At 47.5% G+C, this 25,256-nt stretch overlaps 1 protein-coding gene across 1 annotated transcript in view; it reads left to right on the forward strand.

Moving 5' to 3' along the window:
* Positions 1-1,701: 1,701 nt before the first annotated feature.
* ube2e1 (ubiquitin-conjugating enzyme E2E 1) overlaps positions 1,702-25,256 on the forward strand; it is a 44,780-nt gene continuing 21,225 nt past the window's right edge. Inside the window, exons 1-3 of the mRNA XM_030121140.1 lie at positions 1,702-1,825; positions 4,618-4,815; positions 9,754-9,804. Coding sequence (XP_029977000.1) covers positions 4,625-4,815; positions 9,754-9,804 — 242 coding nt within the window. The 5' untranslated portion in view covers positions 1,702-1,825; positions 4,618-4,624. The remainder of the gene's footprint in view (positions 1,826-4,617; positions 4,816-9,753; positions 9,805-25,256) is intronic.

Raw genomic sequence — 25,256 nt, forward strand, 5'->3', positions numbered from 1 at the left:
AGATAAAAAACTGGGGACTGCTGATTACAAAGCTAAAGAGACAGAGACAGAGATCTTTTGTTCGTGTTTCAGAAACTGAATAAGCAGGTTCAGCCCAGACCCTGTAGGCTATACCAGGACTGACCGTCACAGATCCGTTTAAGACGACTGTTTTCAAACAGACTGGGAAGAAACACCCATTGAACTGGACCAACGTCTGATCCATGACTGAGTCAGTCTCACTCTCTGTTCCACAGTCGTGATCGTCTCACTCTCCTGGTTGTCTCACTCTCTGATCCACATCGTGATCATGTCACCCTCTGATCCACAGTTGAGATCGTCTCACTCTCCTGATTGTCTCACTCTCTGATCCACAGTCCTGATCGTCTCACTCTCCTGATCGTCTCACTCTCTGATCCACTCTCCTGATCGTCTCACTCTCCTGATCGTCTCACTCTCTGATCCACCGCTCCAGAAGGTGTGAATCTTTCATAAGCAGGAAATTGTCTCTGAAATCTTAATGTGCGCCTCTCAGTGGAGATGGATCGGAGCACACACACACACACACACACACACACACACACACACACACACACACACACACACACACACACACACACACACACACACACCACACACACACACACACACATGAAAGCACACGGGTCTTTTTTTCCACTTCCCTTGTTAGTCTACACTCTCATCAAAATGTGACATGAGAGCATGTGATGGCATGCAGCCAGTTGGGAGTGCGCACGGCAGAAGGCCTGCATGGGAATAAAAGAGAACGTGTCCATTAAATCATTTAAAAACAGGCAATGAGACCTGATGGCTTTAATTGAAGTAGTGTTCATGTCGTGAAAAGGAAAGAACAAGATTAAAGGAAACATATTAAGTCCTCATAACGTTAAAAAACATGGAATTAAAACCGGAAAAAAAAAACATTTCAAGTTTACACACAATACTAAAGAAGTATGAGTAAAAGTTCATTGCATGACTTGGTCATTGGCTTTTCCATTCAATAAGATTGAGATCAAGAAACAAAAAAAATTAAAAGTTATTTGATTTGATTTGTGGTTTTTTTTTCAGGGTCAAGACGGAATAAACCAAAATTTTGTTCTTTTTTTTGTGGCTTCAAATTATTATTTAGTGGCCACAAAACATTAATTCAGTCCATAAAATATTACATTATGGCCACAATTCAAAGTTTTATTTCAGAAGTCCTGTCCCGGGATCCATACGTCCATCACAGGTAGTATTCGTGCATTTTTGTCGCTCTTGAAACAAAGCACGGTTCTCATTGGTGCTCTTAATTTGAAATTCACAACATCCGGTTTCACAATGTGAATTTTTTTCATTTCTAGTCTCTAATAGTCAATTTATTAATTTTTTTTAATGAAGAGAAAATTAAAATCAATTTGTTTTTACGTTTTGCTGATATCCTGTTGACCCTGATAACGAAAAATACCTTGAATTTCAATTTAATTTTTTGAATTTGAAAATTAAAATCACATCATCATCCAATGTATGTTTCTTAATATCATTTTGTGGACGGAAGGGCATACACGGACCGTAAACAACAAAGAGAGAGAAAGGTTTCACGCTTTTATTTTCGGCTCCTGGACCGGAAGTGCGGCGCCGCTTCGCGCGGTGCCGCGCGGTGCGGAGCGGAGCGGCGCGGCTCGCGCGGCGCGGCACCGCGCGGTGCAGTCTGGATTCGGCAGCAGTCGCAGCGGAGGACGGGACGCGGCGGACGGAGCGGCGCTGTACTGCGGATTTATCGGGACAAACGGCGGCGATCGGAAGGCGTCTCTCCTGCTGCGGCGCGGCCAGCCTGCTCACAACGGTAAGCGGACCCCGCGGTCCTCCGGGGAACCGGCGCCGGAGCCCCCAGCCCGCGCTGCGGCCAGAACCGGGGCTGAGAGCGCTGTGTGCCCGGGGAGGAGGGAGGGGGCGGCGGCGCTGCTGCCTCCGCCGCCGCCGCCGCCGCTGGCCGGGGAGGAAGAAGAAGGGAGGACGCGGGGAGGAAGAGGGGCCGTCCAGCGGGGCTTTTGTTGCCGGATCCAGACGTGTCGCAGCGGCTTTTTGTCCGCGCGCAGCGGCTGAACTCCAGCCGGGGAGAGGAGGGAGGGACCGGGGCGGAGAGAGCCCGGGGCCCCGCTGCTCCAGCTCCACCAAAGTCCATTCAAAAAAAACCCCATTTTACAGAAACTCTCATTTAAAGTGCCTCAGATCCACGTTTTAACCCTCCTTACAGCAGGGCCTCTCGCTCAGAGCAGGCTGAAGTCTTCAATTACAGCTAAAATAACACATTTAATCACTGTAATGTGTCTCTTGAATTCCAGATATAATCTCATTAAACTAACAGGAGGTGCAGGTTTTTCCTTCTACCTCGCTGAAGCACATGGCAGCACTTACTCTCATATTTTCTTCATTTTTAAATCAATTTAAAGAAGTGTAAGCGAGTCATTTAGTTGTAATTCTGTTTCTTATTCATAATAACATTGTTTTTGATGCTTTCATCCTTTAAATCGCTGAATATTTAGTTATTTTGTAAAAATAATTGTATATTTTTGAGATATGGCGTTAGAGATGAACTGTCAGTAGAATGTTTTGAAATCAGACCTTGTGATAGTAAAAATGGGCATAAAATAAGTTCCAGCATCTGTCCATGGACGGACGCCAGTGTGGTGTGAAAGAGGTAAAAGTGAATATTTCTTCCATCGGGAGATCCACGGAGCTTTTCATAGCTCTGTCTTTGTAACGTGTTCCTGAAGATCGTTGGTTGGAGTGTGTGTGGATACTTTCTGCGTGTTGGTGGGTCTGGTTCTAAAGGTGGCCCCCCCTCCAGCTGCCCTCGGTGGGGTGGGTGAGGGCCTCGTGGACTCTCGACCTGTCCAGGTGGAGACGCAGTGGAACTGTGCTTCTGGAGTTCAAACAGAGTGAGAATCCCCCTTTTTAACTGAGCGGATTCCTCATGGAAAGACTTTAATCTACACGGGATGAGAGTGAAGTGAAATAACCCCCACCTGGAGGGGCGGTTGGGTGGGGGAGGTGGGGGGATCAGGTTGGGGTCCTGAATCCTGAATCCTCTCCTGGATGGGTTTTCTTCACAGCTTTACCCAATAAGACAGTTTGGAAAGCTTGTCCAAGCCTGATCGTTCCCAGTCGTGGTGTTGTGACAGTTTGACGCCTGAGGGAGTGGGGTGGGGGGGTGGAGGAGGGAGGAGGGGGGTGGAGGAGGGAGGAGGGGGGTGGGAGAGGAAGAAGAACATCTGCCCGGCTGCTTCCTCAAGGTGATCCAGCCGTCGCTCCTGTGTGGAGCTTCCTGCTTCCTCACAGCGTTTGTCCTCACCTGACAGGTAGAAAGCATCACCCCCCCCCCCCACCACCCCCACCCCCCGTCATCTTCATCGTCCTCACCTCATGGGACCCTCCACGTCTCCTCCCCGGCGGAACGGTCCGTCCTGTCCGACGTGACTTTGCTGTTCTGCCTGTGTCGGACATTTTTCCACAGCAGAATGGAAATCGAGGCGTTCACCTTCAGGCTGCCATGAGCACCGCTGGTGGAGGGAGGGGGGGAGTGGTAGGGGGTGGGGGGGGCTTTGGATTTAACCGAGACCTTGTAGATGTAGAGAACGAACGCGTGGAGTCATCATGTGTTCGACTCCACCGACTCAAGAGAGGTGAAATATCAACATCAAACCCCCCACAACCTTCAAAATAACCCCCTGCCTCCAAATCAATGGAGCGACTTGCTAAACGTGACTGAATAGTGCAAGAAGTAAACAACAAAGATGCTAAAAATGCCCAAAACTATTACAAATCTAATCTTTTAAAGCTGCTGAAAATAGCCGAAAACATGAAAACGTCTGGAACTGGAGCAATAGAATAACAGCTGAGGTTTTCTAAAATGCTAAGAAGTGACGGTGCGTTGGCCCAAAGCAGCAGAGCGCACGTGTCCACTGGGTCCGTCAGTTCAGTTCATCACACACACTGTTGAATCCAGTCAACTTCGTGCAATTGAGCATATTGTCCGACGCGTCGCGGAACCTTGGAAAAAGATCTGAACTATCTGCACTGGATGTATTCCGTAACTGCAAGGCTTTTTTCACTCCTCAGATGAATCAGAAACACTTTTATTTGATAATTCTACGGTCTGCCATGTTGGTCTGGTAGCGATGCTACATGCTAACCATGGTTAATCACTACAGTGTGTAGATTAAAGGCAGAACTTGGCAGTTCAGGGTGTCCAAAAACCTTTCAGGGTGTCCAGATTTCTGGGCCAAAATGAGCAAATCAGAGGCAATTTTAGAAGAGCGTTGGCCACGCGGTTTCTCTGTGAAAAGGTAAAAGATCTCAAGGTTAAAGATCTCAAGATGGGCATCTTGGACGACTTTGGAAAAGCCGTCCGCCAATCTTTAGGTCTTTTGTCTTTTGTGAAATCGACCGTCCAAAAGATGGGTGGACGACTGATACTGTGGTGTCGCTCGACGCTCCGCTCCGCTCTGTCCTGTACTGGTTGAAGAAAAGCCTCTTTTCATCTAGACGCCACTTAGTGGCCGAAAGTGACACGCCCACAGTGATTTTTTAATATCGAGAAACAAACCAAGCTGACCTCTGTTTCCCCTTGTGCAGTGTCAGCATGTCCAGCGAAGTTCAGCCGAGGCCGGACGACAGTCCCAACACCAGCGGGGGGAGCTCGGACGCCGAGCAGAGGGAGGCGGCCCCCCAGGAGCAGCCGGGCCCCGAGCAGCGGGACCAGACCCAGCCCAAGAAGAAGGAGGCCAAGATCTCCAGCAAGACCGCCGCCAAGCTCTCCACCAGCGCCAAGAGGTACGAGCGTGCGGCGAGGCGGCCATGTTTGATTCTGGCGCAGTGACTTCGTGTGTGGATGGGGGGCCGTGGTGCCCCTGACCTTCTTTTTCCAATACCAATCCAAACACTTGGACCAGGCTTGGACGGATTGACGAACTCAGAACGTAGATATTGACATCATCTGCGTATGGGTTTACACTCGCCGATTTGTCCCCCTACAGAACGGTTTGGATCACGTTTGATCCATCTTTTAAGATTTCAATCAATCTGACGACACTGTATCTTAAAGTTACCCCTCTAATAATCAGAAACATTTCTCTTGGGGGGTGGAGTTTGGGGGGGCTCAGGGTTTTAATGCTTGGCAGCTTTTGAAATAAAAGGCAGAGACGACTTCTTATCGCCGCTGATCGCTGCATCATAAAGAATAAGGACCTCCAGGGTTCGCGCTTTATTGGGAGGCTGACAGGCGCCGTGTTCAGCAGTCGCTTTTCAGGCGAGCGCCAGCAATAAATCATCACACACACACACACACCAAAGCTTTCCCAACATAAAAACTCTGCTCACATGATATGGACTCTGCTGGTGTCGGGGCGGTTCTGCACGTGCAGCCGCCTCCGGGGATTATGGGACGCAGCGAGCCGCGGAGCGCCGCAGCCGGCGAGCGCTCGGTTAAAGGGGTCGGGAGCTGGCGGGAGGAATCAGAAACACCCCCCTCCCCTCCCCCCGTCTCTCTCTCTCTCTCTATAACAGGTCCCCCCGCTCCGCTCGGTGAAATTGGCCACCTCAGGAAATACTGCAGATGAAATTACACGGCGCGCGGAGTGACACCATAACCGAGGAGATGGTATTACAGGCTCCTTTTCAAAAAGATGTCTTCTTCCTCTCTGGCTCCCGCCTCCCCGCCGTTTAGATCCCTTTAACCGCTCACCTTTTGTCCTCCCGGCTCACAAAACCATCTCTAAAAAATCTTTCTCAACTTCTTTTTTTGAAGAACTTGCTTTCTGACACATTAGTATTCACATTTTTTCAAAGGGAGAAAGTCAGAAAATTAAAATAATTCAGACTCTGGGTCTGATCTGAAGACACGGGAATACATTAAAGGGCTCTGTGTAGAGACACGGGCTGCTCAATATATCTCAAATGAGGTTCATTAATGTGGAAAGTTTACAAATGACTGAATTCTGTTTCTGTGCGTTGGCGCTCCACACGCGCAGAATCTGAAGTTGGGAAGAAAAATAAGATTAAGTGTTTTAAAAGCTGTTGAAATAAATAAAAGGAGGAGGAGTGCTGTTATTTGGGTGAACATCATCTACTAATATCTTCACATTTGACCCGAATCTCATGGATTGATTCACCTTCGCCCTAAGAAAAATAAGATTTCAGCCCAAATCCGTCCCTTTAGCTTTGATGCTAATGCTACTTAGGTAGCAATAGCTGTGAGAATTCAGTTCCATGTCTCAATGACGCTTTAAAACCGCGATTGTTGCTAAAACATTGCGTCCCCTACAGGGCAAACGAGGCACAGCAGCAGTGCCAACTGGGGAAACCACAGTTCGGGTCTTGTTGTAGCTGTAAAAATGAACAAACATCGACGACGACGATGTCTTTCTGCTTCATGATTGGTCCGTCTGAAAGACAGGACTCTTTCTTTTGCACTTATTCTGCAAAAGTTTGATTTTCACGACATTTTTGTGCCACTTAATTCTACCCCTGTGTCCGCCAGGGAGGAAATAAATCAGGTTGTTGATGAATTCACCACATGTTCCCGTTTTTGTGTTTGGAATACAGTTTTTAGAGGCATTTCACCAGCTGGATCTCAGTACTCCTGCATGTGCTTACTGTAAATGACGCCTCAGATTTAGACCAAATCTATGACGTAATGTGACGATAAAATTTAAATGCAGTCGGATTGTTGAGAAGTAAGTCCAAGTGTTTGAACCAGAAACAAACTGGTGACATTTTAACAGATTCTTCGTTGGATTATTCTAAATTTCTGCTTTCTGTTCTTCCTAAAAAGTTGAAAAACCAACGCAAAGTGTTTTAGAGCTCATAAAATCGTCACTTTATTGAATTTTAAAGCAGTTTATGTGTTTAAGTTGGTACGGATTTAAACATTTGACATTATTTTCTAACTTATTTTATGAATTTCCTTCTTCTCTCTGGACTTTTCCCACATCGTCTCGTCTCTCCGTCCTTCCTCGCCCGGTCTTATCAGTGTTCCTCTTCCTCTGAGGAACTTTGAATCGGAGCATGAGAAGTGCTGTGTCAGTAAACTCTGATTGATCGATTCAAGTGTTCTCACAGCTCCCCAACACTCTCGTCTTTGGGTGTGTTTAACCGGCTTCCCCCCCTCAGCAGGAAGACGTTGCGCCGCTTCACGGTGTCACTCATCCGCCGGCGAATCGATGCTCAAACGATCCATCACGCCGACAATAACTGCCTGTCACCCGTCTCCCGCCCTCGCGCAACCAGCAAATTATATTTACATTCGGCTAACAAACAGACCGCCTGATCAATGGCAGCAGTCGCTGATTTAATCCCGCGCAAAATGTGTCCGCCCGGCACGCCGAACACAAAGAAGATACACGAGCGTTCAGAGCGGGGAGCAGTAAAAATCCATTTGGGGGAGATGAAGCCGTCTGTCTCGGCTCCTCCACCAACCGGCGCCCTCGGTGGTTTTTATGGTCCAAACGTCGGTGTAACGGCCACAAGGCCGCCGTCCGACAGCTGATATACAGCGCGGCAGACCCGTATCGGTCCGCCAGTCACCGACGAGAGCGCCGATCGATCAATATGTCGAGGTGATTGTAGCTTCCCAAGCGAGACCGAGAAGACGGTCTTGTTTTCCTCCGGATTATGTCTTCAGGTTGGTTCTGCTAAGCCGGGTATTTAGAAAAACATGTTTCCCCTCTATGTTTAAAAAATAAAATAAAATCTCTATTAAACCTGGTCTGCTCTGAGCGTCCAGGCCTGCAGGTACAGATACAGGTACAGGTACAGGTATATACGTCTTCATCTAACACGATGGCTGCAGCTTTCAGAGACGATCGTTTTCAGTGACTCGTAGCTTGAAATATCCTAATTCCCGCTCATTGTTCTGTGAACAGAGCCTGAAAGTACAGCGCATAGATGTTAAAAGGTGTCACTGAAAGGTTCAAACATCTTTTCTTACAATATAGACTTAATCAACACTTCAGTTCCTTCAGGCACTCGTTAGCACAAATGGCTTAGTCAACCAATCCGCTCGGTGGCAGCTGAACGTCTTTCGGTGTGTAGACGGTGTGATCCTGATGAAGACTTCCAGGAATGTCAGTCAGCAGGCCACGGAACATGACGACGAGTTCTCTGGACTCCCAAGACCTCCTGATGGCCTGGTCCTGGTCCAAGGTGATAGTTACCAGTGTTGCTTCTACCGCTCCGCAGCGACAGACGATGTTACAGAAGCTTTCTTTAACTCCAGATCTAAAGATAGTCGAGGCCTTTTGATACGTTTTGCATTAATATTTACCCACGATCCTCCGCCGCCGTTCCAGCGCCGTGCCGCCAGCTGAGGAGAGGCAGGGATGACGCGACCCGACTCGGCGTGATGCATTCATTGCTCATTCCTGCTGGAGGGGTGTTTGTCGCTCGGCGCTCTCTGGATCCGCGTCGTCCTCGTTGACCCTCGCGTCCGTCCGTCAGATACCTCACCCGAACAGCAGGAACAGTCGCACTCGGCGCCCTGAATCTGGATCAGTCCCCAGCTCGTGTTTCCTCCCACAACATGGAAAGACTTGGCGAACATGTCCGCTCCGGCGGGGGGCCACCTCTCTGTTCTCCTGGCTGCACGGGGCAATGCGTTCTCAGGGTATCCCTCTTAAGTCTCTTTGAATCCTGCACGCTGATGACTGGAGGATGGTTAAGGTTACCCTGACCTCCTGGTTCTGACACTTTTCTCAGACGCGGTGTTACTTTTATCACCTTTTACCATGGCTTTTCTAGCGGGGCTTTGCTGTTGGCAGCCGCGGGGCAAGGCCTGGTTTATAGCCGCTGATCAGGATACGACTGGACTGTGTAACGCAGTGAGACAAGGCTTGTGATTGGAAACGCAGTTTTTGGTTTTATTTTTTTGGTTAAATGTTTCCATTTGCTTTTCTCTTTGAGCAGAAATAACTCATGCTGATGATGGTGTCTAACTTCATAATAGTTCTAGAAGTCCTTTTCATTTTAGAGCAAAATAAATTCAGAGTGTTTAAAGTAATTTAAAGCCGATCGTCAGTCTCCAGTAACTGTCTGACTCCGCTTCGCTCCAGAGGTTAGAATCCAGCTCGGAGTGTTCAGACTCAGAACCCTGTTAACTTTACACCTTTCAGCCCAGTGGGGGAGAAGCAGTGGTGGGTGGAGCAGGTTAAAGTGTAGCTTAATTTGGGTGGAGCAGGTTAAAGCGATGCTTTGTGTGGGTGGAGCAGGTTACCTTTAGGTTCATTGAGTCAACCTTGACATTAGTTTCTCACAGCTTCGGTTTAATATCACGATTTCCTCATCCGGACTATCCCGTCCTGCTCTGTAGCTCCGCCTGGTGGCTGGCTGCTGTATTGCAGCCTGCTGGCACCGTGAATGCTGCAGTAACCAGCTGCTGGTACCAACTCCTCCGAGCCGGCCTGTGAGGCTGGAGACGTCTCCCTGATCAGCAGCTGGACTAATTCCCTCTGATCCAGCAGATATGATTCCTTTATCCACCCTTTGACATCGATATCAGTTTACACATGCGTGTGGAGAGGAGGCAGATTCAGACGTTCAGCCATCCGTCGCCGTGTTGATCCGGCGTGACAGGCCCTGATTCTGGTGCTCCATCACGGCGCTCTGGAGCTCATTAGAAAATCAATGAGCTGTTCAGTGTGTACATTTGCAGATTGATTCCACGAGGCTGGATTTATGGAGGCGGTAATAACGCAGACCCCTCTCCTCTCCTTCCAGGATCCAGAAGGAGCTGGCAGAGATCACCCTGGACCCTCCACCCAACTGCAGGTAAGAGCCCGTCCGCGGGGTTCCGGGTTTGGGGTTTTTCTCTCCATTCGAGCCTGCGTTTGTCTTTCTTCTCAGGCTTTCTGAGACTTTTCTGGAGAGACGACCTAAACGTCTTCACGCAGCGTGTCTGTGAAGTTCAGGCATTTCCTGCAGGGCTGAGAGGGGAGGGGAGGGGGGGGGGGTTCAGTGATGCATGCTCGCTCTCAGGCCTGGAGGCTGAGCAGCTGTGGGTTCAGTCACTCCACATATTTTTAGCCAACAAGTCCGCCAGCCGAACGCTTTGCCTCGTCGCGCCGCTCCGCCCGGTGCTCGGCAGGAGGGACTCCGCAGAGTCCTCGCATCCCGCGAACGCACAGATGGAACGTGTCAGGATCGATCTGCTATGGAGTGTTAGAATGATTACAGCCTGTCACTGTCGTCCTGCAGTCGTGGTCTGGAAAGGGCTGATCTGAATCCAGCGCCGTAGCTCCTGAAGTTTCAATGTTCTCGTTACTCTCGTCTGTCGCAGAGCTGCTGTTAGCAGACGCTGCTGTGCTAAACTATTGTTTACTTGAGGAGTAGCGCTTCATCTTGGATTTGACTTGGTCTCAGTCCCTAAAACTCTCGGTCTTGTCTTGGGTCTTGGGATGCTCTGGTCTTGGCCTTGACTTAGTTTCAGCCCCTAAAGGTCTTGGTCTTGGTGTGCTCTTGGGGTGCTCTGGTCTTTCTTCACGAGATGGTCTTAGACCCATAAAGTCTGGTCTTGGTCTCAGGACCATCTCGGGATGCTGTGGTCTTGGTCTTGACTCGATCTCGGTCCCTGAAACTCTTGGTCTTGTTTTGATCTTGGGATGTCTTGGTCTTGGTTTTGGCTCGGTCTCAGATTAGTTGATCTCGACTAAAACAGCAGTTCACAGGCTGACCTACATGGTCTTATTATCTACACATTAATGTGATTCAATAGTTACTCTCTGAAATAACTAGTTACTTTTCATTCGCTGTTAGTTGAACAGTAACTCCTCTACCTTTTTCATGAACTGCCCAGCATCTGCGATCAAAACCAGATTTTTAATACGATATTATAAATACAACAGAGAAGCACCTAAATACAAACATATCCAACCAAGCCTTAAGTTATTTACTTCGATGCCATGCGTATGTTTAGTGGTGTTTTACATGAATGAAAGTGGCTGATCAGTCGTATCGACTTCACTTGCCTGTGGATGAAATCAGGACTTTTCCTAATGTGATGTTTTTCCCCAGAGAAAATAGAAACTATCTTCATCTTTTATCATAAAAATAGCCTTTTGGCGACTTTTCCCTCCAAATGAATCACAAAACAGGTTTAGCATCTGAAGTGAGAAGACGGCTCATGCTTGCCTTGACTTGACTGCTAGCTTTAGCATTAGCCACAGCAGTTTTCCCATCAGTTACTCTTTGACTGACCTCCTGTTTACTGGGGAAGAGCCTCATTCACCCTGAACAGTGTCAGTCCTCAAGACACAAACATGAACAATGCCTCATTAGCATTAGCTGTGATTAGCATTAGCAGCCGAGAGAAACGGTTACCCGTCTATTGTTCATTTATCTGTTTTTTTTCCTGCATAAAGAGCATCTTCCTCCTGATGTGATTTGAGTTTACCAGAACAATCAGGTCCTGAACGCTCCTCGGGGATGTAGACGTTCGGCACATCATGAACATTAAACACCGTCAGGCGTCGCACAGGCACCACCTTCCCGTTCCTCCGGTTTCAGACAAAAGCTTCCCGCCAGCCGCCTTCCCTCCACCTGCTAATTGATGCGACGAGGGCTCGCGGACGGACGCCGTGATGCAGCTCATTACTCTCCGTCTTCATCCCTCCCATGCCAGAAGCATAAAGCGCGGCTCATGATCACAGCCCGGCGCTGCGAGCAAACACCCTCTCTTTTCCTTTTCCCTTTTTTTTAACATTCCCCTTCGCTCGTTCGAAGAAAAAAAGAGGCGCTAATCCCTCCAGGGAAATAGAAACCAAGAGAACCTTTAACTTGTAGCTCGATGGCTTGTTTTAGACATCATTTGGCTTCGCTTTTAAAAGGAGACGGCGGATTTTTGGATTCTTTTTCTTTTTAATCATCGCTGTCGCCCTTCCAGAGAGTAATTAATTGAATGTGACAAGCGCTCTGGAAGGGTATGTAAATAGCACCCCTCCATCAGACGCATTGCATTAGCAGTCGGCCTTGCTAGCTCCGATTGCGTGTCGTGTGTGTGTGTTTTCTATAATTACCATATCCTTTCAAGCTCATCCTGGCAGCGTTTGGATGAGAATCCCCCACTGACTCAGGGGGAAACAATGTGGAATCCAAAGGGGTGGAGGGAAAAAGATGGCACTTTCCCTTCTCGCCGGACTCTTAAAACCTCCCTGGCACGAAGTAGACGTGATTCAAGCAGGACTGGAGGCTTCATTACCGTCCAACTGGCAGTAAATGGGGCTATTATGACTTCTCAGACTTTTAAAGGCTTCATAAATGCAGTCAAAGAGACATTTTCTGCAACACGTTGGTCTTTTCTTCAGCCGTGAGCGATTGATTTAGCTATTTTTAGACAAAGTAGTGTTCCAGGTGTTCTGTTGGTTCTAAATGTTTGTGATCATTCATTGGCCTTCGGAACGCCACAGCCAATCACCGATTGCCAATGTTGACGAGCCTTCCGCCTTCTCTTGAATGAAGTTTGTCAGTATGGAGGCCAGCAGCATCGCAGTCGGTGATGACAGTTTTAACGAGGAAGAGAGAGGAAGTCCAGATGTTTTCAGAGGTGAAGAAAACAGAAAAGGTAATATTAAGCCAAACATTCCAGTTTCTTAGTCTGGTATCGCTCAAACTACTCTGTTGGGATCCTTAAACAACCTCAATAATACTGAATTTAGCGTAATATTTTCTCTCTAATGTTTTGGTGGATTTACGAGACCTTGTTGAGTTAGTGATGAATCTTGGGTTGAGTTAAAAAGCATCCATTCTGATGTTTCCTTGATCATTAGCAGAAAAGTCTGTTTTGATCAGACGGGTGTTGATGGATCAATCAGACATACAGCCTTAAAAGAATCCAGCGAGGAGACGCAGTACTGCCGTTTCACGTGTTCATAAGAGCGAATAACGATCTTTAAGCTACGTAGTAAAAATGAATCTCTTGTGTTTCCCGATCTGTGGAGTTGTTCGCTCTCCATCCAGCCAGAGTTTATATTTGAGCGCTCTCAGGGTGGATTTCACAAGTACAGACAGAAAAATGGTTAAATAAAAGTCTAAGATTACTGACTTGGTTTCAAGAGACGAGTGTTTGCTTGTAAAAGACAGACGAGACGCCGTCCGGCTGTTGGCGAGGCGTACAGTCTTCCCCGCAGCGATTTCCCCACACGGTACTTCTCCAGCTTTGTGTTTGTGACCGTCGTGTCTCTCGCTAACTGTGAAAAGAGCAATTCATCAAAGTCACGAGCGCCGTGCCTCATATCTGTGTCACGGAGAGGTTTCTTCAGATTTAAAGACGTCGGTAAAGAGAACGGCGTGAACAGCATCGGCCCCTCTTTGCCCACGGTGACTGACGGAGGAGAGATTGGTGGAGAGTGTTATTGACTCCCTGCTGCCCGTCAGCTCTTCTTCAGCTGCTGTAAACCAGCCGAGAAAAGGAGCTTTTACTGCAGAGGAGATAAATCCTGCAGCCAACTGAGTGTGCCGTGCGTCCCAGCCAAGAAGGGAGTAGAAAGTTTGATCCAAAGGCGTTTAGAAGACGCCCTGAAGGTGACGCTCCGCACGGATTCACTGTCAGTGTGAGTCATTTTGGTTCAGCCCGATATTTTAAAGCCGATTGCTGATTGGCTCTGGAGAACCACATGAACCGTCTGATTGGCTACACGCCACGTCACAACTAATAAGAGGTTGCCGCAACAACTACGGTCCAAGGACTTCAATTCTTTAAGGTTCATTTTAAACTTCTTTTGAAGTCCATGAAACCAAAGGTGAAGTGGCTCAGACCACGAAGTGACTGATTTCACCCTCGAGGTCAGATTAGATTTTATTAATAAAAAACCAAATGCGCCACAGCCGCCGCCACAGTATGAATAAATTATGACAGTGTATTTCATTCACAAGACCAACCGGACTTCATCCAACAGACGGTAAATCCGGCCAAAAATCTTAAAAGTGCCATGAAAGCATCAATGTCAGGTCGTGTGCAGCCATGTTGAAAACACCCCCAGTCAGAGTCCTTCAAGCTGCCATGAGTTTACCCTTGGAATGCCTTGCTAAAGGGGGCGTTTTCTCCTGCTCCGCAACATCCAGCAGCAGCGACTTCCAAGGTCCAGGCCAGAGGTAACGCAGCGACGTCTGATTGGCCCATTTCAGCTGCTGAAACAGCAGCAAGGCAGCTGTGAGAGGCCGGAATTTGACACCAGCAAAGGTCAAAGAGGCATCGTTGATTCCAAAAATCAGACAATCTGGTGGCTTCACTGTAGGTTTTTGGCCAACTGGAGATCGGAGAGGAGGTCCACAGCCTTTTTATAAAGACGCAGTGTTCAAGAGGTTTAGTACCTCTAGATCTAGAACAGGGGTGTCAGAGTCGTTCTTTTTATCAGACCAGCGAAGCTGAAAACAGTCACAATCTAAATGTTTCCCTGTAGTTTGTACAAATATGTGAAAGCTCTTCATGAAAAGTAGTCAAATTAAATGCACAAATCCAACGAGAAGCTAATGAAGGGTCACCACAGCGCAGCGCTGATCTATACAGCACTGTGTCTGCAGTACCCATGATGCAGTGCGTAGCCTCTACGTAGCCCCTTCACCCTGGACGTTCTCGGTTCAAGCTGTGCTCCAGTCGTTCACCGCTACGCTCGAGATGTCGCAGAAGGACCGGTGGAAACCACGTGAGACTCGGCAGTATTTATTTTCCAGTTGATGGCGGCGAGCTACAGGCCAGCCTGAGACACGGAAATGTCCTCGTCTCAGACGTGCGGAGCGGTTCTTTGAATCTGTGTCTGTTAAATTCCTACAAGTGGGTAGCAGCACACAGGCAGCTTGCTTTGGGATTACTGCTGCTGTGTAACAAATAGAGAACTCACAAACAGCGCCGAGGCGTCGGGCTCGTCTTCGGTCTGCCCGCAGCGCGGCTCTGGAAAATCACAGTTCAGCGTTTTGCATAAACACACATCGAGTATCGACGCGTCTTCTCGTTCTCTCTAGAACATGTGAGATGGGATATGGCAGGTGATCCTGGGAAAAAGACAACCGCAGATCAAATGTCACGTCACTCAGATATTCATCGTTATAAGAACCTGGCAGATCAATGAGGGGAAGCACCAAGCAAATATCTATCAAAACCAAATGTATTTCATTCATAAACGTAACAGATCAAGTCAAGAGAAGCGGTCCAGTCCGGCTCGCCTGCCTCGGTGGGTCGGTCTTTAATCAGATCGGATCTGGTCAAACGCGAGGAGCTCCAGGTTGTCATTATTAAAGCTCCTGCAGTGAATCAACCAGCTTGTGGCCGCAGCAGCTGCTCAACCAGCCACTCGTTTCTCAAGCTGAAAGCCATATGCGCTCGCATAAAGGGATGTGGAAGGGATCCGGGCGATGCGTCCTGTCTGGGCAGGAGTCATTATGACCAGCGGGATCGTGTCGGGGTCAGGCGCTCGCTGTGACTCGGAGCGAACAGGAAACGGTACGGGGTACGTGGTCTGCAGCTGGGAAATACCACAACTTCTCTTCCACTGTCGTTCTACTGCTGATGGAGGATAGCGAGGATATTTCACCGCAGACCTCAGAGAAGTGCCTAACCTTCACTGAAACTCTCCGCCCGGAACGCTTTATTACTTGAATTGTACGTTTGGAGCAAGTCCAGGGGATTGTTGGTGAATTGGTCCACGTGAAGAATCTCACCATTAAACCGACAAACATGGTATTTTCTCTTTTTGAGTGCTGAAACAAATATCTAAGACCTGATGCCTGCATTGTAATGGATTTAAAAACAAGCTGAATGTTCTCCAGCAGTGAGGTCAAACACGTGGCTTGTGGTTCTTCTTACCCATCCAAATGTAGTAACACAGATAAGTCACTTAAAATACGGATAAACTTAAGAATGCAAGAAATGAATTAAACCAGAGGGTGAAGGTTGAGAGCTTCAACTAATGATTATTTTATTGTTTATTGATTTGTCACGATTATCTTTTTCATTTCAAGCACCTTTTCTGCGTGGTACTTGAAGATGTGTTTGTGGCTGCTGAGCTACGATGAACGTGTTTCGCTGGTTTATTTCAGTGAAATGATGCCGAACTTTGGAAACATATTCTTATCGTTTTTATCAGAGCATCAGGTGGAAAATCAGCCATTGACTTGAACGAGGGCCATTCTTTACGCCTGGCGTCCCGGACCTCAACGTATTGAGTGGAATATGAGCTTTTCGTCTGTTTGTTCCACCATAGTTAGCGTTCTTCTTCTCTCTCGCAAGAAATACTGCCCCCAGCACTTCCTGTAGTGAACTGCAGTAACAGAGAAGACAAATGACGAAGATTCACACCAAAGTATCCATCATGAATCTGGAATTAAGTGAAAAAAGAAACATTTTTTTATGGAATATTAAGACTATTCAGCCCAATCTTCAGTTTGCTGCTTGACCAGCTGCTCCTGGGGGTACCGATGTCTAAACCGAGCACGGAGGGGACAGAGCTTTTTCCGTGAATCGAGGTATTAAACACTTAACGAGCTGCAGAAACAAAGTTGAGTTGAGTTACTCGGACTCGGTTACCCGAAATGACAATAATCACTGTAACGTAGCTTCTAGAAAGTACAACTCCCAGATAAGTTTGAGGTGAAGAGACGGGAGAGGATCCATAAATACATTTGTTTCCCCGCTGTGAAGAGAGACGGTGCTGATGCTGAGATGTAAGAAGGTGTGAAAATTCAAAAACGGCGCTTGGCGGCGAGGCGGGCCGAGTTGCAGAGAAGGTGAATCATTAGTATTTCCAGAGCGTCTGCTCCCAGCAGGGGGGCTGCAGAAATCTGGGAGTTCCTCCTCTGATTCCTCTGCTGAGCAGATGGGTCCGTCTCCACCGCATCCCCATCCCCCGGGACGATACCCGGATCTGACAGGACGCCCGTTCTCCAGCACAGACGCCAGAGACGCCATCGTGGCCGAGGACATCTCAGCAGTGTGAGGAGAAACCAGAGGAACTCAACTGCAGTGTGACGCCTTCTCATAGCGTTCATACCTGGAGGAGGACCGGTGTGTCCGCCACCAAGAAAAGAAGGACGGAGGTCCAGTTCAGTCAGCATTTCCAGAGAAAACAGGACATGACGGCCTGTTTGTTTACATTTAATGCTTATTGCTTCTATAATCAATTAACTTTCACTTTCTGTTTGTCATTGCCTCCATATTCCAGTCATTTCTTTTTTTATTCAAGTAATTTCCTCTCTATTCTTGTAAATTCCTCTATTTTCCAGTCATTTCCTCTTTAATCAAGTCTCTTCTTCTAGATTCTGGTCATTTGATCTTGAGCCATTTCCTCTGTATTCTTGTAATTTTCTTGATACTCTGGTCATTTCCTCTATATTGTGGTCTCTTTGTCTACATTCTGGTCAATTTTCTTTTTAGTCATTGTGTCTATAGTCTTATAACTGCCTCTACCATCTTGTCATTTTTTTCTATATTGTTGTCATTTTCTCTTTAGTCATTTCCTCTATAGTCTTTTAACTTCCTCTATTATCTTGCAATGTCCTCTATTTTATAGTCATTTCCTTTATATTCTTATAACTTCCTCCATCGTCTTGTCATTTTTTTTCTGTTGTTGTCATTTCGTCTTTAGTCATCTCAATATTTTTGTCATTTCCTCCATTGTCTTGTAATCTCCTCTACACTCTAGCCATTTGTTCTCATTTCTGTCTTTATATTCTAATCATTTCCTCTATATTTCAACTTCATCAGTCATTTTGTCATTTTCCCGATATTCTTGTCTCTTTTTCTATGTTCTGGTCATTTCCTCTGTATTTCTTATAACTTCCTCCATCTGCTCATTTTCTCTATGTTGTAGTTATTCCCATCATTGTTATTTCCTCTATACTGCAGTCATTTCCTGTTTATTCTAGTTTCATTGTTTTTATTGTAGTCATTCCTTCTATTTTCTTGTCTCTATTTATATATATTTTTTGTGATTTTTCTATGCTATTAATTTCTTAAATATTATCGCCAACTCTGTTATTATCATTTCTTCTTAGACATTCTGATATTATTTTTTCCCCTACATCTGAGGAATTTCCCATGGATTGTAATGATTTCCTCTGTTTTGTTGATTTCCTCTGAGATATTATGGTCAATACAAACACTTACGCAGATGATGGTAGTGTCTTTGTGCTTTGAGACACTTCCTCCCAAATCACAGTGCTCTTTCTCTTTCCCCTAATTTACACCAGAATCTGCATTTCCCAAACGACCTGACCTCTAATGGACAAATTCGGAACCGCACTTCCCTCTATTGCTGCTTTTCGTTTGTGTGAATTTCGGATTCTGATGAAGCTTCATGCTCTTAATGAGCATTAAAGTCAAGTGTGAGCAGCAGCGTAGCGTCAGCAGCTCAGACCACATCTGCACACACCTGGACCACATCCTGCCCTGCGCTCAGAGAGGAAGCTCCATTCATGTCACTCTCACTCACCTGACACAGATTTGCTTTTCAGGACGTGTCGCGGAAAGGTCGCGGCCTCCCGGAGGGAGACTGACGAACACAGGCGGTGCGCGATGTTAACCGTACGATCGTTTAAACGCCGAGCGAAAGCCGCCAGATGAGGGCTTTCTGGCAGGTCTCCAGCTTCGTGCTGCTTCACTTTGGAGGATAACCACAGTCCACAAACACACACTTGTTAGCTGTCACCTCAAGGTGTTTCGGCCTCTGAAGCTGAGATGTTCCTGCAGAAACCCGGCGGTGTTTTTTGTAAACGTGCTGACAAATGTTCTCAAACTGCTGTTTTCTCAAGTACTTTCAGAGTAAGTGAGGATGGCTTTCAAAAATAGAGCATGATGATACCGAGGAAGCCAAAATACTGCTCAAGAAAGAAGCTGAGATCTGAAGAAAGAAACGCTTCTGTTTCAGAAATGTTTCATTTAAGCAGGAAAAGAAGAAGAGCGAGACATGTCGCTGTCAGATAATAGGAAGTAGTGTTGAACTTCAGTTTCGATTAATCTCTACAGCATGAAATACAACACAGTTCTTTAAAGGTTCTTTAAAACCAAGAATTTTACCTGAAAAGATGAATTAAAGGAAAACTTTATCAGGAAGAAACCTGTAGAACCAGGCTCAGAGGAGACTTCCTGTAGAACCAGACTTCCTGTAGAACCAGACTTCCTGTAGAACCAGACTTCCTGTAGAACCAGACTCAGAGGAGACTTCCTGTAGAACCAGGCTCAGAGGAGACTTCCTGTAGAACCGGACTCAGAGGAGACTTCCTGTAGAACCAGACTTCCTGTAGAACCAGACTCAGAGGAGACTTCCTGCAGAACCAGACTCAGAGGAGACTTCCTGCAGAACCAGACTCAGAGGAGACTTCCTGTAGAACCAGACTCAGAGGAGACTTCCTGTAGAACCAGGCTCAGAGGAGACTTCCTGTAGAACCAGGCTCAGAGGAGACTTCCTGTAGAACCGGACTCAGAGGAGACTTCCTGTAGAACCAGGCTCGGTGGACCAGACTTTGTTCTTTGAAGACAACAGTTCCTCAACATGTGGACTTTGTTTTCATTGTTTAGATAAACTGGGTAAAAAGACTCTCTCTCTCAGCATCAGCAGCTGACTCTGGATCCCTGATTTCTTCCTCCTCACACACTCTGAGCGCCGTGAGGAGCCGGCTGAAGTGTGTTTCCCTTCAGAAGCCGCCTTATCGAGGCTCGATTACACAAAGTGAGATGTTGTCGGCGTAAACACGGCGTAGTGATCCCGCTCTCCCCTGGAGGACGGGCGGCTCTGCCCTGTGGATCTGAGGTGGTTTCAGGAGCCAGATTTTCTTGTCATCGTCGCGATAAAGTGGACGGCGAACAGCGCGAGTCCCTACATCTTCCTTTCTTCTTCTAATCTGCCCGTGTTGTTACAGCTGAAGTGGACCGACCGGTCTGGAGAGAGAGAGGAGATAAGGCGAAGCTGCGCTCCGCCGTCGACGCTCGGCATGCATACCCGAGGCCGATAGCGCAGCAGAAATGTGTGGCCTCGGGAAAAAACCGGCAGATAAAGCGCCCGGTCCGCACTGCTGCTGAACGCTGGGTTTTTCTTTCTATTAAGCTCAATTACCGGCGCCTGAAAGACAAATGTATTCTCTCTCTCTGCAATTTTCCAGCCTTTTCTGTTGGATTCGATTCAGTAACTACAATCGCTTTTTGTCGGGTTCATGCTGAGTCCGTGGATAAGGAGCAGCTGAAGCAGGGTTTAGGGTCAGTACGATGCCAGAGTTAACCAGACTGCTTCCACTGAGAGTCAGTGGAAGCAGGATGCATGTGTTTATGGGTACGTGCTCTCCGTCCCTGGCGCATTAAAAAAAAACATGAAAACAATACATTTCAAGCAACAACTGATTTTAATTGCATTAATTGTGATTAATTAATGGAAGGCTGCCAATGATTAATAGCAGAATTAGGGTTATGGTGAACAAGTGGTTCAAAGAGAAGAGTCATTTTACTGTCATTGGGACATTGTTTTACATCCAGTGCAGGTGCATTATGGGACATTGGTTTTTCATTTGGTCCAGGTGCATTATGGAGCATTGTTTTTTTTTTTTTCATCCAGTACAGGTGCATTATGGGACATTGTTTTTCCATCAGTCCAGGGGCATTATGGGACATAGTTTTTCCATCAGTACAGATGCATTATGGGGATTAGATTCTTCATTTGAAGCTTGGCAGTGTTCCAGATCTCGTCCTGTGGCGTCTCTGTTCTGGACGGTTCAGCAGGAGGAGGAGCTGGGACTGACCTTCCCTTTAGCACCTCAACTTCAAAATGTTGGATGGTTCAAATTCCACATTTCTGACTGTTTTCTGTCGTCAGCACCGTCTCTCTTCACACCAGAACCTTCTGGAACTAGAATTCTTTTTCCATTTCCATTAGAGAAGATTTAGTTTTTTTTCCCAGGGCAGTTTTTGAAGGCCGTGTGCTTAAGAAAGTGAGAAATGTGGCTCTTCGCTGGTACCTTAAACTGGCATCAGCAGCCAGACACCGCCTGTTCCTTCAGGGAAGGAAGTACTGTTGAGTCCTGATTTAGTCGTCCTCCGTGTTCCTGCACAAAATCACAAACAGAGCCTCATTCTGACAATTTTCTTTAAGATCTGTTGAATTCCTTTTGCACTGAACACATTCCCGGGACGCGTTTTGAAGTCATTGGAGGAGGAAAAGTCACTGTAATGGTGGAACGGCTGCAGAGATCTTCTCGTCTGCAGACTAAATCGCCCCCGGAGGACACGGCGCAAATCACTGGACGAGCACAAAGTGAGGTTAAACCAACAGTTTCCCAGCTGAAGCAGCAGGAAAGGCCCCCGCTGTTGGTTCTGGACGGACTCTGGGCTGATGCTTTTGCTAATTGTCGCAACGTGTCTCATTTTTACAGACGGTAGATTAGATATGCGACTTCCTGCAAAACTTTCAATAAAAAGGCAGCAAATCGTGTCGTTTTTAAGAGAATCTAAAATGTTCTGCACCTGCACTGTCTGGGTTTTGTTCATTTGGAAGCTAATTTGCTGCTGACGAGCCTCCTCCACGGGTTTCTCAGGCCTGTTAAAACTTCTCTCCAGCAGTTCTCTGCTGGATCGACTCGTCAAATTGATCAAAACCTCAGCCGTCGTCTTCTGTATTTTCTGTCAGCTGCTCTCCGAGCTGGATGTGTCGGCATTAAACGGAGAGGAAAGGGTTAACCAGAAGAGCTTACAGTGCAGCGTTTGATTTTTCCACTAAGTGTTTCTGTGGGTAGTTTTGGGACTTAGAACCACAGATCTGTATTCCGGAGCTGCCTCGGCGTGCTGGCGAGCTCCCGCGGAGCTCCCCTCAGCTCCCGCTCGCCTCCCTCTGTTTATTTTCCATTTCTCATATCCAGCCGCTGCTTTTCTAAACTGCAGCGCCGCCGAATCAATGAGTGCAGCGGGCGGGGCGGGGCCGCACACGGCTCACACACTCGCTGTAACACACACCTCGGGCTGCCTCTTAAAAGAGAAATCACTCCGTAATGTAATGTGTTCCAGGCAGCAGGCACAGCCGCAGCAGGCGTGGGAATCGGAGGGTTGGTTTTTTTTTTCCTACATCAGGGCTTCACTGCGAGGCAAAAGTCGGGACACTGCTGCAGAAACAGCAAGACGGGGGGGAAGCCGCAACATAAGAAGTCACAACTTGGATAAAACAGCTGGAACATGACTGAAGTACAAACGATGAATGCAAAAGTCACAGCACCAAACAGACTTAACATGATTGAAAGAGTGACAGAACCTGCAAAAGTCACAGCACACTGGAAAAAAAAAAACAAAAAACACGAAACCTGCAAAAGTTACACCAACTGCAAAAGTCACAACACAAATAGAACATTAACAACATATATTGAAAAAGCTTGGAAAATGCCAGGAAACCTGCAAATGTCACACAAAACCTTGGAAAAGCGAAAACATTAATACAAAAGCAAGTGCAGTATGACAAGTCCCAGGCAGTGCATGATCCACAGCACAAACAATAAAGCTGCAGTGTCAACACCAAAGTCACGGGATGAGTGTAAAAGCCTCAAATCCTGCAGAAGTCACACACTTCTCAAAGCTGAAACACAAATACAAAAGTACATAAATACAAAAGCCACCTCCTGAAGGAAAAAGATAAAACACCAGTGTTTACTCTTTCTGTTGTCTTTTGTATTGGTGTTGTCTCTTTTGCATTGGTGTGTCTTTTGCATTGGTGTTGTCTTTTACTCCGGCGTTGTCTTTTGCACTGGTGCTGTGTTTTGCATTGGCGTTTCTTTTGTATTAGCGTTGTGTCTTTTGCATTGCTGCTGTGTCTTTTGCATTAGCGTTGTCTTTTACATTGGTGTTGTTTTTTGCATTAGTGTTGTGTCTTTTGCATTGGTGCTGTGTCTTTTGCTTCGGCGTTTAGTCTTTGGTGTTGCAGCTCCCCCGTCTATTTCTGGAGTTTTTTGGGCCTCCTGAGCCCCCGTCTCGTCCCTCCATGCGAGAACTCTTGCCTCAGCTGTCTTGGCCACGCGCACGTCTGCCCTTGACGAGATTAATTACCCACAAAAAAAGTTTCAAGGTATCGTCGTCGCGGCGAGCCGATCGCAGGTGACCTGAGCGGCAGATGCAGCGCGATGGCGCCCGTGGGGGCCATTCCCGCCACGCTGGCTTCCTACCCTGATATCCGGTGCCCACGTTGGCAAGGTCGGACCCCCAAAGCTCCCGTTTCCCCCGCGCCCCCCCGCCCCCCTCCTGCAGGACCGCGGCAGTAAATCTCCGGGTAATTGTCCACGTGCGCGCCTCCGTTGGCTTTCCAGCTGATGTGTCCTCACTTGGCTGTTGAATTCTTAATGTGCCCTTTTTGTGGTCTGCTCCTTCAGCAGCTCTCACCTTCAAGCTCTGGACCTTAATGTGGGAGGCAGAGCAGGGTGGGTGGGGGTGGGGGCGGGGGGGGGGGGGGGGGGGGGGGGGTGTTGGGGGGGTGTTCAGCGGCGAGAGAAGAAAAATAAACCCTAATGCTGTTTTAAGAAGAGCTAATGGACGCCTGTAAATCACCTCCGAGGCTAACTGAGCTGCTGGAGGACGGTGAACCCTCCTCCTCTGTCTGAAGGCGGTGGTGGTGGGTGGTTGGGTGGGGGGTGGGGGGTGGAGTTGGGGGGGTGGCGGGTTGTGGGGTCTGATGGGGCTCATGTGTGGGTAAACAGTGAAATCCTGGAGCCGGTTCAGATTGGCCATGCGGAGCCCGGGCTACGGCCAGATTCCATTACCGTTTTGGCAGCCTAGGCCGAGCCTCCGGACGCACGCACACACACACACACACACACACACACACACACACACACACACACAGAGTGAGGATTAGCTTCCTGCCAGGGCTTTGATTTCATTCAGGTGACGAATCCCCGGCAGCTGGCACTGAAGGGGCGAGTGGCTGGACACATGCCTCCAGGATTCTCAGAAAGCACCGACGTCCACATCGTTTCGGGTTCAGCAGCCTCCGTTTTCACACTCGCCCCCACTTTCACGTCTGCTGGCGTCACGTTCCACCCATCGGAAGCCTTTAGTTTGGATCCAACAGACTACGACACAGATGTGAACTGACTACATCTCAGCCGGTCGCTCCCTTCAGAAAACATCTGCAAATCAGATGTTCTGCCAATGTGTGCATGATATGTAGCAAATGCATGATTATCATGCAGTCAGTGTGCACATCACAGATTGTGTTCCTGCTGGTGCGCGTTCTGCCATTTCAACATAAAATATGCAACAAAAAGTGTGATGAACTGAGCAGATTTTACCGGATATCTGAAAGGATCTGAGCGATCTGTGAGTTTCTTTGAAATAAAACCGATCTGATGCGTCCATTTTGGCTAAAACTTAAACTTCCAAGAGTCTCGTCACATGTTCGACCGACAAGAGAAAAATACAGCGTCGTCTTTCTTTGTTCCGTTGTTTGCCTGACAGCCAGATGTTAACAGCAGATCCTTTGAAAACTGGAAGTGTCGTGTTGGATTCCAGTGGATCAAACCTGCTGTGGCTCTAGAATCGGTCACTTTTTTGATGCCTCTGACATGACGCATTCCAGTCGACTCATTGAAGTTGGTAAACTCATGTTTAAACTGTCTTATTTAAAATAAACAGCTTTTATTTCTATATTTTTTTGGATTCTCTGAGAAATTCTCTTCTGCTAGCAACACATTTGTCGTCCACATGCTGAAGTCTTCTGGATAGAAGTCTGAATCTTTGAGGATTGGTTCTTTCACTGAGAGTTTAGTCTGAGATTTAAACCTCAGTTGGGTTTGATCCCCTGTTAGACATCACGGCGTTCAGTTGTTTTTCAGTCGTTTTGATGTATTTGGAGACAGACCTGCTGTTTACCGAGGCCTGGAACCTGAAAGATAGTGCTGCTCCTCCACAACATCGCACTCTCCGATAACTCTGTGTCTCACAGCGCTGATATCGGTCAAATAAACAGAAAACCCTGCGAACGTTGGCTGATTTCACTTGAAAACAGCACTGATTGGAAGCTCCACTCCGTTGTGGGAGGGATCGGGCGGCGGCGGATCGCACGAGGCCCGGACCGCACGGCGAGGAACCGTCTCAATGGAGGAGTGGCGGGAAATCGATGAGGAGAGATCACCCAGTCGATGCTGCCGTGATGACTTCGGCGGGTTTATTTGGTTATCCTGGAAGGTCACCCCGCCTTTCCCTCAGCGTGTCTACACCCTCGGATTTCCTCATGCTGAGGCTCCCCGCTCAACACGTTCCGCTGCGAATCGAACTT

Source organism: Salarias fasciatus, chromosome 22, assembly GCF_902148845.1.
Source record: "Salarias fasciatus chromosome 22, fSalaFa1.1, whole genome shotgun sequence".
NCBI classification, from domain to species: Eukaryota; Metazoa; Chordata; class Actinopteri; order Blenniiformes; family Blenniidae; genus Salarias; species Salarias fasciatus.